Source organism: Bos mutus, chromosome 11 (genome assembly GCF_027580195.1).
Source record: "Bos mutus isolate GX-2022 chromosome 11, NWIPB_WYAK_1.1, whole genome shotgun sequence".
Classification (NCBI taxonomy): domain Eukaryota; kingdom Metazoa; phylum Chordata; class Mammalia; order Artiodactyla; family Bovidae; genus Bos; species Bos mutus.
Genome location: NC_091627.1, coordinates 18,826,305 through 18,842,911, shown reverse-complemented (window position 1 = coordinate 18,842,911; position 16,607 = coordinate 18,826,305). Strand labels below are relative to the sequence as shown.

Below are 16,607 nucleotides of genomic sequence, written 5' to 3'. Positions count from 1 at the left end.
GGGCGGGGTCCGGACTGCGCCTGCGCGAGGCTTCGGGGGCGGGGCCTGGTGGGCGGGGCTCGGGGGCCCGGAAGAGCTGGCGCTGGAATTAGGAGCGTAGGGGCCGCCGCGGCTCCTCTGGCTGCCCCGGCGGTGGGTGTCTGACGCCTGAGCGCAGACCACGCGGAGGTGAGAGCCCGGCCGTCGCCGCGCTCGGGCCTAGCGTGGTCAGGGACGAGGGCCCCGAGGGTGGCGCCGGCGGGGAGGCCAGCGCCGCGGGGCGGATGGGTGGTGCCGCCGTCTCCGCAGGGACCCGCCTTCCACGGGCCCCGGGTCCCGGGGACAGCGCCAGGCGGACGGCGGGAGCCGCGCAGCGGGCCTGGGCCTGCGGGTAGAGGCAGGGTCCTGGGACTGCGGCCCCGGTGACGACGGGTGTGGCGTCTGGCCGGTCCTGTCGGAAGGCGATGGGGTGCGAACACCCGCGGGGCTGTTCCCCGCGCCCGGCCGTGATCTGAGCTCAGGGCGACGAAGAGCGGCCGCCTTTTTTTGTGCGGGATCTTGTCGGTTTCTCCGCTCGCTGGGGTTTTCCCCGCAGCGCGGGGCCGGGGCTGTGTCTGTCTGTTGTGCAGCGCACCAGCACGTGGCAGGCGGTCACGACGGCGACGAATACCTGGGGAGCTGGGTGGAGTCTGCGAGGAGCTTTGGCGGCAGCTCTACCGAGGCTCCAGATTTGGCCTTAATCATGTGAGAGTTGGATCACAAAGAAAGCTGATGCGCGGAAGAACTGTGGAGAAGACTTGAGTGTCCCTTGGACTACAAGGAGATCCAACCAGTCAATCCTAAAGGAAATCAGCACTGAATATTAATTGGAAGGACTGATGTTGAAGCTGGAACTCCAATACTTTGGCGATGTGAAGAACTGACCTATTGGAAAAGACCCTGATGCTGGGAAAGATTGAAGGCGAGAGGAGAAGGTGACGACTGAGGATGAGATGGTTGGATGGCATCACTAACTCAATGGACATGAGTTTGAGTAAGCTCCGGGAAGTTGGTGATGGACAGGGAGACCTGGTGTATTGCAGTCCATGGGGTCATAGAGTCAGACACGACTAAGTGATTGAACCAAACTGATTATTAGCCTTGTGGCCTTGGGCAAGCTGCTTAATAAACTTAGAGCTTTGACTGCCTCATTTGAAAGGGGCTGTAATATTGCAACCTTGCTGGTAAGTAGAGAGGGTCAGAGGTACTGTATATACAGCACAAGGACATATATATATGCACTTTTTGTCGCTCGGTAGTGTCTGACTCTGCTGTGACTCCATGGACTTTGGGCTTCCCAGGTGGTGTTGGTGATAAAGAACCTGCCTGCCAATGCATGAGATGCAAGAGACAGCAGTTAGATCCCTGGGGCAGGAAGATCCCCAGGATGAGGAAGATCTTCCCCAGGAAGATCCCCATGGATGGAGGCACCAGGCGGGCTACAGTCCTTGGGATCACAAAGAGCTGGACACGACTGAGCTACTGAGCATGGACTGTTAGCCCTCCAGGCTCCTCTGTCCATGGGATTTCCCAGGTAAGAATACTGGAGTGGGTTGCCATTGCTTTCTCCAGGGGATCATCCCCACCCAGGGATCGATCCCCGGGCTCCTGCATTGGCAGGAGGATTCTTTACTGTTGAGCCACCAGGGTAACACACATACATACACATACATATACATGTAGATACCTCTATGTACGTATGTATATGGCAGTGAGCACTGGGCAGCAAATGGTAGGTATTCAGTATGTGGAAGTTGTCATCTGGGTATTATCTCATAAGAAAGTTCTCTAGTTGGCTAGCGTGGCCTCTGTCAGGCTGTGCCAGGCATCGGGTATACAGAGATGACCTAGCCCTGGTCTTTGATGCACTCACAGTTCTGAGATAGTTACAAGTGGTCAGTAGCCGACTCATGCTAAGATCAAGATGTGGAGGACCATCCCTTAGCCCAACTTGGAGGCTTTCTAGAAGAAGTTTGAACTGAGTCTTGACAGTGACCGAAGTTAGCAAATCAAGTAGAAGGTGGAAGAGTATTGTAGGCAGAGGGAACAGCAGGAGCAAAGTGTGGAAACAGGGAGCATAATGCATGCTGAGAACCTCAAGCAGCTGTGCATTCTTTACATATTAGGTGAGTGTGAAGTTGATTGTGGAAGATGAGACTGGAGAGGTCGATGTGAGCCAGGTCAGGCAGGACCAACTGTGCTTGTCCTGGCAAAGAGCCTTGACTTCAGGCTTTAACTTTACGGAGCCAGTGAAAGATTTTAAGTTGGTTACATGGCATCTGACTTGAGTTTTAAATAAATCATTTTAGCTGGAGCTTGGTGATAGATTTGAAATGGCAAGAAGTCCAGCTAGGACTGATACCAGCCAGTGGTCTTAGCCTTCCCTAATCAATAGAAATTGATAAGAGTCCAGTCAAGAAATTCAAGCAAAGCTTGGCCAGAGGGTAGGGGTGTGTTTAGGGGTCAGGCAGGAGGGGTGGCTTTAGGTGGTTTTCCCACCCCTTTGGTGGTGGTCAAATTGCCAACTTCCGTTGGCATCATCAAAAAAGCAAGAGAGTTCCAGAAAAACATCTGCTTTATTAACTACTACAAAGCCTTTGACTGTGGATCACAACAAACTGTGGAAAATTCTTAAAGAGATGGGAATACCAGACTGCCTTATCTGCTTCCTGATAAATCTGTATGCAGGTCAAGAAGCAACAGTTAGAACCAGACATGGAACAACAGACTGGTTCCAATCGGGAAAGGAGTACCTCAAGGTACTCCTTGCTTATTGTCACCTTGCTTATTTAACTTCTCTGCAGAGTGCATCATGTGAGATGCCGGGCTAGATGAAGCACAAGCTGGAATCAAGATTGCAAGGAGAAATTTCAGTAACTTCAGATATGCAGATGACACCATCCTTATGGCAGAAAGTGAAGAGGAACTTAAATGCCTCTTGATGAAAATGAAAGAGGAGAGTGAAAAAGCTGGCTTAAAACTCAACATTCAAAAAACAAAGATCATGGCATCCAGCCCCATCACTTCATGGCCAGTAGATGGGGAAACAATGGAAACAGTGAGACTTTCTCTGCTTGGGCTCCAGAATCACTGCAGACAGTGACTGCAGCCATGAAATTAAAAGACACTTGCTCCTTGGAAGGACTGATTTTGAAGTTGAAACTAATACTTTGGCCACCTGATGCGAAGAACTGACTTACTTGAAAAGACCCTGATGCTGGGAAAGATTTCAGGCAGGAGGAGAAGGGGATGCAGAGAATGAGATGGTTGGATGGCATCACCAACTTGATGGACATGAGTTTGAGTAAGCTCTGGGAGTTGGAGATGGACAGGAAAGCCTGGTGTGCTGCGATTCATGGGGTCGCAAAGAGTTGGACACGTCTGATCAACTGAACTGAACTGAACTTGGTGGTGAGTGCAGGAGGCATGTGCAGTACCCCGTTTTTGGTCTTCAGAAGTGGTAGTTGGGGTTTTGGTCTTTTTGTGCCTGTCCAGAATTTGCCCCAACTGCACGTGTATTGTTGTTATTGAGTTGCTAAGTTGTGTTCTACTCTTTGTGACCCCATGGACTGTAGCACGCTAGGCTTCCCGTCTTCCATTATCTCTCAGAGTTTGCTCAGATTCATGTCTGTTGAGTCAGTGATGCTATCTTACTGTCTTCATCCTCTGCTGCCCCCTTCTCCTTTTGCTTTCAATCTTTCCTAGTATCAGTCTTTTCCAATGAGTCAGCTCTTTTACCAAAGTATTGGTGCTTCAACATCAGTCTTTCCAGTGAATATTCAGGTTTGATTCCCTTTAGAATTGACTGGTTTGATTTCTTTGCTGTCCAGGAGATTCTCAAGAGTCTTCTCCAGCACCACAATTCAAAAGCATCAATTCTTCAGCACTCAGCGTTCTTTATGATCCAACTGTCACATCTGTACATGACTACTGGAAAAATCATAGCTTTGACTATATGGACCTTTGTCTACAAAGCCATGTCTCTGCTCTTTAATTTGCTGTCTAGGTTTGTCATAGCTTTTCCTCCAAGATATTTGTGCATGCACGCACATGGTTATTTTTAGTTCCATATAGTTTCTTCATATTTTGTTGCTCAAGGAGGCATTTGTCCAGATGCAGGCATTGCAGCAAAGGGTCCCAGGACCCAACCTGTCTCAGGACAGGGTCCCTCTCCCTTGAAATGTCTCCTGGAGGCTGGTGAATTCCTTAAATTGCATTCCACACTTTGTGCATTTTTTTATAGGTTAAGGATCTATCACTTTCATCAGATAATGAAAAAGTATTTCTATGTAACCATAGTCTAGAACAATGCAGGCCCTGTTTGATTCATGAATGGTATAATCTACAGATGGTAGAATCACTGCATCTTGGGTTTAACTGGATGTGGGGCTGGAGAACAGTGAGGGGTTGGTGGTTTCCCACTTTATACTAGAAATAATGTAATTTACTGAAAGGGAGAGGAGAGGAGCAGGTGTGGAGGGGAAGATGGCTTCTGCTTTAGGCATTTCTGCCTTTGATGAGTCTGTGCAACATCCAAGTAGCAGTATCTTTGGCCTCATCTTTATGCATGAATAATTCAGAGATGAGAATGATTTGCTTAATTAAGAACATGCATCAAAATAGTGGCAGATATCAAAGGCTTTCATAAGTGCTTTTCCCCTACAGCTCCTAGACTAATGATGAAAAAAGAAAGTCTTAAGGAGTTGCCAAGGCCTTATAATGTAGTGACTTTCAAATCATTCTAGTATTCTAGGGGTTTGAATAGATGCTTTGGGAATCTATAACAATACTATCAAATTTTTAAAAAATCATTAAAATTTATATATATATATAGAGAGAGAGAGAGAGACTTGAAAGATTATGGTACTTTGTGCTGCTAGGGTTATCCAGTTTTGGGCATACCTTGGAATAAGGCTGTCTTGCCTTCTCTAACGGAAAAGTATCCCGCAATGGCGAAGCTCTCGTCGGCAACAGAATTATCCAACAAGTCACCCACCAAAGCTTTCTCAGTAGTCTCCCTCTTTTTACTTTTACGCTCTGTAGCTAGTTCCCTACCCAGCAGCCAGTCATCTTTCTAAAACAGAAATTTGATCGTACCACCTGACTGCTCTTTGAAACCTTCCAGAGACTTCCTGTGAAAGCCAGAATAAAACCCCAGCTTCTGCTGTGGCCTGCGAGGTGCTCTGTGGCTCTGCCTCGCCTGTCCCTGTCCCTCCGCCTCCTGTTCCTAGTCGTCCTGGCGTCTCACTGGCCCTCGCGTCAGCTGGCGTCCCTCAGGACCTGTGCACTTGCTGTGTGCTCCACTCACGGTCCTGCTTCTCCACATCATGTCTGCTCCTGCTTCTCTCAGGTCCTAGCTGTCATCTCCTCAGAACGTCTTTTTTTCTATCTCACAGAGTCACCCCTTCCTTTGATCACTATCTCCTTAACTTGCTTTAGTTCCCCTTAGAGCAATTATTATTTCCAAATAACGTGTTTGATACTTGGTTTTCATGTTGGTCTGGCTGCTCCCTGTAAAAATGAGCCCCCTGGACTTCCCCGGTGGTCCAGGGGTTAGGGCCCCATGCTTCCAGTGCAGGGGGCATGGGTTTGATTCCTGGTGGGGGAACTAAGGTCCCACACCGAAAAAAATAAAAGTAATTAAAAATAAATAAAAAATAAGCTCCCTGAGGTCAGAGACTTTATCTGTCTTATTCATTGGTGTAGTCCAAGCACCTGATAGGGGCTCGCTGGCCACTGAGGAAAGAAAGAATGAATGAATGAGTTGGGTGTTCTTGCTACTCCACAAATGAAGCAAAAATAATAGAAATAAATTGGATGATGGGGCTGATCAAAATGCTTGGGCTCAGGAGTCAAGTCAAAGGTCAGATGCTTGTGAATGGACTTGGTGGGGGGGTTGGGGAGGGGAGTATCTCCAGTTTCACTGGGAGAAACTGTTCATTGGAGAGGGACATTCACTGATTTACTCATTCTTTTCCTTCATCAGGTATCTTGTTTTTCTGTCAAGACCTGACCATGTCAGAGTGAAAGGAAGCTATCTTTGCAGACCGCTCTCTGGAACCTTTGAAGACGGTAGAATAGCATTCGATTCTGCAGTAAGCAGACCCCCTTTCCCTCTGTAGAATCAGTCTTTAGTAAACAATTGTTAGTTTCTCAAATTCATACATTCTCCTGAAAGATGGGTCACAGTTCCCTCATCTGTGAAACGTGGATTCTAACCTCCCTTCTGTAAACCCCTTTGGGGGTTGGGGGCAGAGCCCAGCGGGATACAGGACGCAGACAGACCCGCACAGAACACTTGGAGCAGACTCCGGGTGTCTCCAGATGCTGTGAGGATTAAGTAAGACAGTGTGAAAGCGCTTGAACTATGAAACATTTCTCTGGCCAGTTCATCATTGTTCAAGTATAATATGCTTGCTCCTATGAAGTGGGTAAGGAGAAATAGTTCATTAAAGATCTACATAAGGCTGACTCTGGAATATTTAAGGTCACCTTCCTGGCCTTACTGGAATGAGGCGAGAGGTAGCACCTGACATTATTGTCATGTCTGCCTTTCCCTAAACATAGTTTGCGACTTTAAGAAAAATGCACCAAACCCCAGAGGTGTTAGTGCTTTCAGTTCTTGGCCCTGCTGTTTACAGAACTGCAAGTGGAGACGGTAACTGATCTCAGAATCTTGGTTGATAAACTAATATGTCACATATTTTACTAACGTCTAGGCTTGATTAAAGAGAAGGCAGGCACTTGACTATTTTGAGACTATTTGACAGGTGTCTGGTACCTCAGATTGGTGCTTTTCATACTTCTAGAGACGACAGAAAGGTTCCTACCTTTCAGGTTCACTGGGTTAAAACTTGGTTATTCAAGAAAAGTATAAGAATGAAATAGTATCCAAATTTTGTGGGTTGGCAGGGAATATTTATTTTTTAAGGAAAAGAAGTATACCAGGGAACTGGGAGGAATTGATGATTATTATTTAATTTTATTCCTACTATGTTGTAAAGGGATTTAAAGTTGCTTCTCTCCATATATCTAAATAAAGCTTGCTTTTCCAGAGGAGCGCCTGCAGATCAAGCTATGGTGGAAGATGTTTCGGAAAGGCAAAAAGCGCCACAGCAGTAGCAGTTCCCAGAGCAGTGAAATCAGTACCAAGAGCAAGGTAGGTGGTGGAGCGGAGACTTCGGTCATAACAGTGAGAACTGTTTCTTCTGAGTGATGCTGCATGAAAGGTACTAAGTGTGGCAGACCTGCTGATATTCTTCAAACTGGAGGTTTTTACATTCTTTTTTTTGCACAAGATACATCCTGCATTTGATTTAATTTTATTTTGCTTTGGTAGATTTTTCTGAAGTCCTTAAATCCACTAATGTAGATGAATTGGGACCTGTGAGAGGTCTCATTGAAACACTGGTCAAGGAAATTGACAGGCAGTCAAGGAAATTGACAGGCGGTCAAGGAACTGGATGTCTTGGATTCTAGGGCTTGACTTGTGTGTGTGTCATTATAATTCTGTGTCCACCACAGGGAGTGAGTTGGAGAGTGAGGCAAATGTGCTGATTTGAGTGTTCAGGGCCCTCAGAGTCCCGAGTCCTGGCCCACTGGACTAGGACTAGAAAACTGAAACTGAAGTCGCTCAGTTGTATCCGACTCTTTGCAGCCCCATGGACTGTAGCCTGTCAGGCTTCTCCATCCAGGGAATTCTCTAGGCAAGAATACTGGAGTGGGTTGCCATTTCCTTCTCCAGGGGATCTTTCCGACACAGGGATTGAACCCGGGTCTCCTGCATTGCAGGTAGATGCTTTACTGTCTGAGCCCCCAGGGAAGCCCCCAGGACTAGAAAGCCTTTTTAAAATCATTCTTCACCTTTGTGAGCTCCCAATTGTGAAAGGTGTCTGTGCCCAGAACCTGGACTGGGCGAGGCAGGTGGCAGGAGAGGAGCCCAAGGCCTAGAACCTCCAGGGGGTGCCTCTTGCCAGCCTGGGGGCAGCGCCCTGGGTGAGGATAGCCACACTCAGGGAAGAACATGACACCACTGACACCACTGCCCTGCAGGAATTTCCGTCAGGCGGGAGGGCTGAGCTTTCAGCGTGTAGCCGAAACCATGGAAACCTGACATTTTTGGAGACCTGTGCAGTCTGGGAATGGGACGACTATGATTTTCTTTAAGGCATCTAAATTCCTGAAGCTCGTAGAGAATCGCCTGGCTCTTACCTCAGCATGAGGCCCGTAGGCTTGAACTGGGCCCAGTTTCCTGTTTTCTAGTTCAGACAATGGAGAAGGGGAGACGCACGGACCTGCTGCTGGCCGAGTTGGACCAGAGCTCGTGTGCAGATTCAAGGACCTGCCACCCTGGCAGGGTTGGGTGTGCCGGGGGGATCCAGAAAGACCCGTGCTCCTGAGTGAGGTCTTACCCCCAAGTGACGGGGAGTCTCGTGTGGCTTCTATGCAGGCTTGTGACAGTTAGACGTGTGCTCTAGGATGAAGTAAGCTTCTGCTCTTGCATTCAGAACCAGGGAAATAGGCCAGTTTCTCCCTTCCCTTCCTCCTTGCTCAGGGGGTCGCTAGGTTCTGGCCTTCTCCTGCGTATGGGGGTAACTGGAAGCACAAAAGCTCGCTCTGTTACTCCCTTCCCAGAAGGCAGCCTGACTCTGTAACAGCATCTTAATTCCAGGTCCCCTTCCTTCACTCTTTGAATATTCAGGTTTTTTCCAGGTTGTCAGAACCACACAAACGTGATGATGACCCTCTCTGTGCATACAGCTCTGCTCTTGTTTGAAAATGAAAGTCACTCAGTCGTGTCCAACTCTACGACCCCATGGACTATACAGTCCATGGAATTCTCCAGGCCAGAATACTGGAGAGGGTAGCCTTTCCCTTCTCCAGGGGATCTTCCCAACCCAGGGATCAAACCCAGGTCTCCCGCATTGTGGGAGGATTCTTTACTATCTGAGCCACCAGGGAAGCCCAACGTGATGATGACCCTCTCTATGCATATAGCTCTGCTCTTGTTTGAGATTCCCAGAAATGCAATTATTAAGAAAGGGAAGAAATAAAATTGAAGACTTGATACATTTTTACATTCATCTTGATTCACTTCTTAAACATGAAAATTTGACTGTATTTTTAAAATGTAATTTTGATTTGAAGCATAAAAAAGTGATTTTTTTTTTTTTGGCCAAGCCGTGCAGCTTGTGGGATCTTAGTTCCCCAACCAGGGATCAACTCTTGGCCCCGGCAGTAAAAGTGCTGAGTCCTAACCCCTGGACAACCAGGGAATTCCCAAAAAGTGATTTTTTTTTTAATCAAAGGTTTTTACTTATTTCTAAAAAATTAAGCACACTGAGAGTATGATTCTGTAGAACAAACTACACTGACACGTATGATTCTCTGAATTTTGCTGAACAGTTTCATTGGTTTTTCTTTGTAATTCACATCACAGATTTACATCACAGTTATTCTCTGGTCTGCCGCTCCACCTGTGTTTACCTGCTGGGGCCAGGTAGTAGTTGGAGGCATTGCGATACCGGGGTGAGGGTCAGGAGACGTGGGGTTGAGATCTGGGGTGACTAGACGTAACCTTGGGTAAATCACTTCACCGTTCTGCATCTCTCTACTCATTTACTAAACAGGAGAACACTCCCTGCCTGCATTCTGCACAGAGTTCTTCTTGGGTTCTGTGGAAATAATGTGAAAGTGAAGTATAGATTTTTCACATGCGATGTGAAATTTCAAGTCTCAATATGATGTATATATCAACTATCTTATAAGGCTATAGAGGTAATGGCTTTAATTTAAACTGAAAGTGTTGATCCCAGACTTATTGTGTTATGGGAAGAGCAGTTGGGATTATGGGTTGTTTTTTTTTTTTGAAGTCTGCTATGGAATTTGTCTTCAAAAGACTCTGTCGCAGTCGATCTGCATGAATAACTGACCTGATTTTATATGTGTTAATTCAGTGATAGTAAATAAGTCATTTGAATGTTTGGTAAAAAACTTGAAAGAAGATAGTGCTTCTGATTATGTTTAAAAGCGTGTGTGTGTGTGTGTTTGATTGTTATTTCTCAGTCTGTAGACTCCAGCCTTGGGGGGCTCTCACGGTCCAGCACGGTGGCAAGCCTCGACACCGACTCCACCAAGAGCTCAGGTATGGACGGAGGTGGGGTCGTTCATCATCTCGGGCTTTTAACTGAGGTTCACATGGTTTTACCAGAGTGGACGAGGAGTTCTTGAGTATTTGGGGTTTTCTTTCTCTGCTCTGTCATTTTTGATAAGAGTTCAGAAATGGCCCAGGATCTGGTGGAAGGAGGGTTGGGGTGAGGAATGGGTAGTGAAAGCCATGGGAGCAAACTGCTCGTAATGGTTGTGGAGTGAAATTATGTGTGGCTACTTGGTAGTGACAGTTTAGAAGTATTAGAATAGCTTTGTTAAGAAGTGGGCTGGTGGAGGGTGAGTTATTTTGGAGTTACATTGTTTGCGGGGGATAGAACAATGTCCTGCTGATTAAAAAGACTAAGGAGCCTTGTTCCCAGAGATGTACCAGCTCGTTAACATCAGGAGCACATGGTTATAAGCAGGGGTCTGTCACTGGCCCTTGGAAACATTTATGCAGCCTCCTGAAAGACAGCTCTCTAGAAATCAAAAGGTGGCTTCTGACCCACCTGTTAGCTGGTGTCTAATTGGAAACCTACTACATTCATTTTGTTACACAAAATCCTTCTTCTTTTGGGATCACAGACAACTCAGTCCATGCAAGGTGGTGAGAGCAGGAGAGGTGTATAAGGGGATATGGTAGCATAAGGTCTATTGTCTTTATCCAGGTGCTTTGAAATATTTAAAATGTGGGCATCTTTGTGTTACATAAACATGATCTAAGAATGACCATGGTATTCCCTTACTATGTCAGATGTTGTAAATCCTTTGTGGTACTTTGTACTGGCTGGACTTTATGGCACATGGAGTTCTTCACCTCTTACCATCTGGTCCTGTCTGGCATTACTTCATCTACACTGGGGGAAAGAAAGCCTGGTCTTTTCTGGCTGAATGGGAAAGGTAGATCAGGTTTCCTGAATCAGGAAAGAAAGTTAAAGTTCCGGGAAAGTGGGAGAAGAAACCAAAAAAATAATCAAATGTCATATGCATTATAGAGGTGCTCAATCATTGTCAAGTTGACATTTTAGTTTTTCTTTTTGATGAAGTGAAGGCTATTAATACTTAATTTATTCCTACTGAGATTTTATACATTTAGTACATTGTGAGTCACTGAGGGAAAGGTTAGTGAAAATTCAAGTTCTTTCCCATTACATCAAAAAGTTTGCATTTAAAAATTCTTAATTTTTATTAAAGTTTTAGTTCTAATGATACAGTCGATTTCTTGTGTGGGGAGGGGTTAAAGATACCCTGTAACGCAGCTGTTTCTTTTGAAGTCTTACTCTTAAACGATTTTTCCTTCACCTTTAGGACAAAGCAACAACAATTCAGACACCTGTGCAGAATTTCGAATAAAGTATGTTGGTGCCATTGAGAAACTGAAACTCTCAGAGGGGAAAAGTCTTGAGGGGCCACTGGACCTGATAAATTATATAGATGTTGCTCAGGTAAAAGAAAAAAAAGAATTTTTTTTCTCAGATTTTGGGGTGAATTCGTGGCTTTGGAGACAGATGCCACTCTTCCAGTCTCTTCACTGCTTCTCCTGAAGCCACGCTTTTATCACTGTTAAGATGTCACTGAGCGCGGTGGTCAGAGGAGGGACCTGGGGACCGAGTCATGGAGGAACACAGGGACTTAGTTCCTCCCTTCAAACAGTGGATTTTTACTCTTTCTGGGGTCGACTGAGGATGTCTCTTTGTTTAAACGGGGAGCTGAGCGCAGTGAGCGAGTGCACACCACAGGCTTAGCTTTAGAGCACTCTGGCAAGTCTTAACTGTGTCTCCATGGAACTGTTTTCAGTTATTTGAATGAGCAATCTCATTCATGGTGTTGAACTCCCATCTCTCTCTATTCATACCCTGTCTCCAGCAAGGATTGAGGTGAGGTGGGTTTTGAAAATATATCCAGGCCGAGAAAATAAAAGAATGAATTCATCACGAAAGAAAATTCAGAGTGAAAATGAAGACAAAAGTGTCAGGTTTGTGCATCAAGTATTGTGAGGTCGGTACTCTTAGCAGTGAAGGGAGTGGATGAGCTGGAAGCCTGACTCTGGCCACAGTCAGTTGCTCCCCGAGTCTCTAGAAGATGGAACTGCCATCTTTGTGTTCATGAACAAAGGGATGTTACTGCAATGGGAAGGTTCCCTTACCAAATTTGTAGCATGTCAGTCACTCTTAAGATCATGTGGTCTCTTAACGCACGGAGGTGAGCTCGGTTCATATGCCGTTCGTGTCCTCCTGAAGGAAGTCTCCTCTGTCTGAGGGGAAATCAGCCAGTCTCATCTGCCGTTGACCAGGCAACTAACACGATTATCCCAGCATTTTACTTTGGAATCTATAAAGTCATTCCAGCATTGTGCAAGCAACAACTAATAGTCTCCTGAAAGTTTGCTAATAGCGCTCCCCCCGCCCCCCACAAAGTACACGAGGATTATTTTCACACTGACGGACTGCTCAGTCTCTCACAGCACTGTAGAACTGGGCTTGTCAGAACTTCACGACTGACAGTAGCATTGCTGTGGGTTCTTGGAGTTGCTTTACCCTGTGTGAGAGGTGATAGGCATGAGGGTGTGCTTGCGTCTGAGGACTCGAACTAAGGTCGGTGGACACAGCTCATGACTGTAATTTCTTCAGTGCAGGCAAACGGTTCCACAAAAATGTCGACCGTGTGGAACATCTACTGATGGCTGACAGTATCGTATTTGTTGTAGAGAAGGCAAGTCAGGCACACTAAGCAGATAAAATGTGATATTCTGCTAGGAAAACCATCAGGCATTATCTGCTGTCTTCCTTGTTTCTGAAGAGCTCAAAGTACTGATGGATGTTTTCAAGAGCTGAAAAACCATTTGTCAAGCTGTATTTATTCGCCCAAAGCCCTGGGACACTGGGATAACCAGACATATCATCACCTGCGTAGGATATAAACTGTTTGAGAGTGGTTCCTGCAGCATGTTTCCTATTATTTAATGTGCTGACGTTACGGTAAACTTTGAAAAAGGAGCCTTATGTTTTTCTAGTGTAAATATATAAGCCCCACTGGTATCTGTGAGGAGTGTCAATTTACAAACAAGAACCATGGAGCACATGGATCTCAGTTCTGGTCAAATTTGTGGACATCTTACTTAAAAAAAAAAAAGGTGAGGGGGTATTTCTTCTGCCTCTTTGGAGAGAAGAGGGCGGGGCTGTTGTGTGCCCCACATTCTTTAAAGGGTTTGGGTTTGCGATGGCCAGATGCTAAAATTGACTAATCAGAATCAAGAAGGAAACATGATTTTTTAAATGTAATTTATTTTTACTTTAAAGCAAGATGGAAAGTTGCCCTTCGTTCCTCTGGAGGAAGAATTTATTATGGGAGTTTCCAAGTACGGTATAAAAGTGTCTACATCAGATCAGTATGTAAGTAATTTAATTAAAGGGGAAAATGGGTTTTACGTGTTGGGGAGTTCAGACCAGGAATCACAGCACAGGGCCCAAGCCCACCCCCCCCCTGTCCCACCCCACACCCACGGCTGGTCCATCATGTGTTTTCAGCTTAGGACCCCACGCCAATTCAGAGCAGCTGTCAGCTGGGTGTAGAAAACAGGGCCGTGAATTTAGATTGTCTCAGTTTTCTTAGAACTTATGTAGAGAGGCATGATTCTAAAGGCAAACTGGCCCCTAACCAAGCTCACCGGAATGTCCCTTTTGGTGAAAAACCTGTAAAAACTGTGTTCAGCCAGATAGACCCATGGATGGATACATTCTGTTTAAAGCCTCACGGTAAATTCTGCAGTGGAAAATGTGGACATGTGAAGAAATAGCACGGTTCTTCTTCCCCGACCTCTGCAGGACGTTCTGCATCGGCACGCTCTGTATTTAATCATCCGGATGGTGTGTTATGATGATGGTCTCGGGGCAGGAAAGAGCTTACTGGCTCTGAAGACCACAGATGCAAACAACCAAGAATACAGCCTGTGGGTTTACCAGTGCAACAGCCTGGTAAGGTTTTCAGTCTCCTTGGTTACTAGTCTCATTCATCAGACCAAGTGGTGAAACCATATTATTTAGGTTTTTCAAAGGCAGGAGAGATGCTGTCTGCCACGTTGTCTGATACCTGGCATAAGGGAAATGCATGTATCAGACAGCAGGTCAGCCAGCGGACCAGCCTACTGCAGGCTGTGAGCTGTTAGCCCAGAACCAGCACTCCTGCCTCTTGAGGGAATGCAAAGCAGGTGAGCAGAAGGGGTGTGTCGTCCACCAGCAGCCCCACTTTCTTGCACCTCGTAGTCCTGACTCGTGAGGGTCCCTCCCAATGGCCGCGGGTCCTGTGTTACGCGTGCAGTTACTAAAGGGGCCCAGGAAGTGGTGACCCAGGCAGGCCGTGTCCTGGATGTCCCCACGCTGGCGGTTTGTAGGTTTAGGACAGGTATTAGGAGGGTCTGATCTAGTTGGGGAACAGACTTACTATTTCTTTTACTGTATCTTCACTTATGTAGGAACAAGCACAAGCAATCTGCAAAGTTTTATCCACTGCTTTCGACTCTGTATTGACTTCTGAGAAACCTTGAATTCTGCAGTCAAGGAGGAAGTAAGCTTCATGTTCAGCTGTTTTCTCAATAGTTTGTTTCCAGTCTACAGTTTTGAACTGTTACAGAAATATGAGTGATCTTTTGCTCTGGATTTTCTGAAGAAAATGCAAGTGTATAAAATACCAGTCATTTGTTTTTCTAGTAAAATGTGTCTTATTTAACAGCCAATTAGCTCATTGAAGTTACCTACCTACTGGAACTAAAAGAGCAACATCTTTTGTTGCTTTTAGACACAAATAAGCCTAATGACTTTTATGTGTTACAGAAGCACTCTGGATGAGTAATGAGCATGGAGAACTTTCTGAGGAAGACCTAGGTCACCTGTCCTGCAGCACTGGCTGTCGATGCAGTCTCACCAGCTCAGAGCTCTAATCAGGCAGAGGTCTGGTCCAGGGACCCACGAATCATGTTGGTTTGAAACAGTGATGCTGTCAACTCAAGTCACAAAAAGGGAAACTTTAAAAGGTGTATTGTCAGGATAACCTGTTAGCAAACCACAATATAAATCACAGTAATTATCTTTGAAAACCCTCAAAGATTACTGATCATGTTAGAAGTCATACACTGTGAAGAATTTCATGTTCAGTAAACTAGTGTATTTTTTTTTTTAAAAGACTTTTTATATACAGTGCTTTACTAAAGACTAAAGGGGGCTTCCCAGGTGGCGCTAGTGGTAAAGAACTTGCCTGCCAATTAAGGAGACGAAAGAGACATGGTAGTTCGATCCCTGGGTTGGGAAGATCCCCTTGAGGAGGGCATGGCAACCGACTCCAGTGTTCTTGCCTGGAAAATTCCATGGACAGAGGAGCCTGGTGCGCTACAGTCCATGGGTTTGCAAAGAGTCAGACACAACTGAAGCAACTCAAAAGATTAAAAACATGAAAAACTGAACACTCAAAAGATTAAAAACATGAAAAACACCATGTCCATTTAAAAGTATTTTATTTTTTTCCAGTCAGATGACTAGTTAACAAGAAGAGTAAACTTATTAAACATGCTCTAATTAGGACAATGAAAATAACTGATTTAGGTTATACAATATATACAGTTGCGCTGCAACTAGACGGAAATAATCGAGTGAATGAATTGAATATCATACATCTCAGATAGCATCCAGGCTGCAGTCGTGGTTCCCACCCTTCACAGATCACACGCTAACCATTAGTCCGTGGACAGATTTCTGAGTTGCCATCCCTAGAGGTCAGACCTGATGGAGGATGGCATGCCAAATGCCGGAATCCTGCAGCTGAGGTCACAAAACGTAAACTTTAAATATAAATAGATTATCTACAGTGTTTTCCTTTTTCTCAGTTGCTTTTTTTTTTTTTAATTTGCAAAGAGCAAATAACTAGGAAAGGACATCATTAGTAGGGAAGTTAATATAATTTCTCTTCTGGTAAGAGTGATATTAATTACTGCACAATAGCACCACCAAATTGTAGACTGGGAAAATATTTCCTAGGTATTTATGTGTGTACCAGTGACCCTGATGTATCAGTTTGGGACTGGTGTTCCACTGTTGATATGGATCAGCTTTAATTCCTTACATAGCTGGCACCAAGTAGGCAAAAGGCTGACTGAGCATAAGGTACAGATGTGGGAGGGCTGTGCTAAGATAGACACATGAAGTGCACTGTGCAAAACAGCTGATTACGTCCTTCAGTCTGTGAGAGAAGTAACTAGATGAAGGGTTCAAAAACAAGTGAACAATTCGTGAAAACAGATGTAGTGCTTAAAAACAAAAAGGAAATAAAGACTGTAATTACAGATCTAACACATTTTTACCCAGAACTTTGAAAGGCAAAAACGCAATTGCCATACAACATCGTAAAACATTCCAGTTTGTTCTGTCTTCCTTTATAATATCAATGAAAAA

General features: G+C 45.3%; 1 protein-coding gene across 4 annotated transcripts; it reads left to right on the top strand.

Annotated features, from left to right (window-relative positions):
- The first annotated feature begins 15 nt into the window (after window positions 1–15).
- On the top strand, window positions 16–16,328 carry ITGB1BP1 (integrin subunit beta 1 binding protein 1). Of its 4 annotated transcripts, XM_070379085.1 has the most exons (9): window positions 16–168; window positions 6,005–6,113; window positions 7,074–7,177; window positions 10,084–10,162; window positions 11,476–11,612; window positions 13,467–13,559; window positions 13,992–14,141; window positions 14,639–14,730; window positions 14,997–16,328. In XM_070379085.1, the coding sequence occupies exons 3-8, from the start codon at window positions 7,106–7,108 to the stop codon at window positions 14,708–14,710; spliced, it is 603 nt and encodes a 200-aa protein (XP_070235186.1). In that variant the 5' UTR covers window positions 16–168; window positions 6,005–6,113; window positions 7,074–7,105; the 3' UTR covers window positions 14,711–14,730; window positions 14,997–16,328. The 4 variants fall into 4 exon arrangements, with proteins under 4 accessions (XP_070235186.1, XP_070235183.1, XP_070235185.1 ...); XM_070379082.1 differs by lacking the exon at window positions 14,997–16,328 and having other exon boundaries at window positions 14,639–14,865; XM_070379084.1 differs by lacking the exons at window positions 16–168; window positions 14,997–16,328 and adding an exon at window positions 267–1,012 and having other exon boundaries at window positions 14,639–14,865.
- The last annotated feature ends 279 nt before the right edge of the window (window positions 16,329–16,607 follow it).

Coding starts and splice junctions, on each gene's coding strand:
- ITGB1BP1 (XM_070379085.1), top strand. CDS start 7,106: ATGTTTCGGAAAGGCAAAAAGCGCCACAGCAGTAGCAGTTCCCAGAGC. Junction 13,560..13,991: donor TGTCTACATCAGATCAGTAT/GTAAGTAATTTA, acceptor CGACCTCTGCAG/GACGTTCTGCATCGGCACGC. Junction 14,142..14,638: donor TTTACCAGTGCAACAGCCTG/GTAAGGTTTTCA, acceptor TCACTTATGTAG/GAACAAGCACAAGCAATCTG.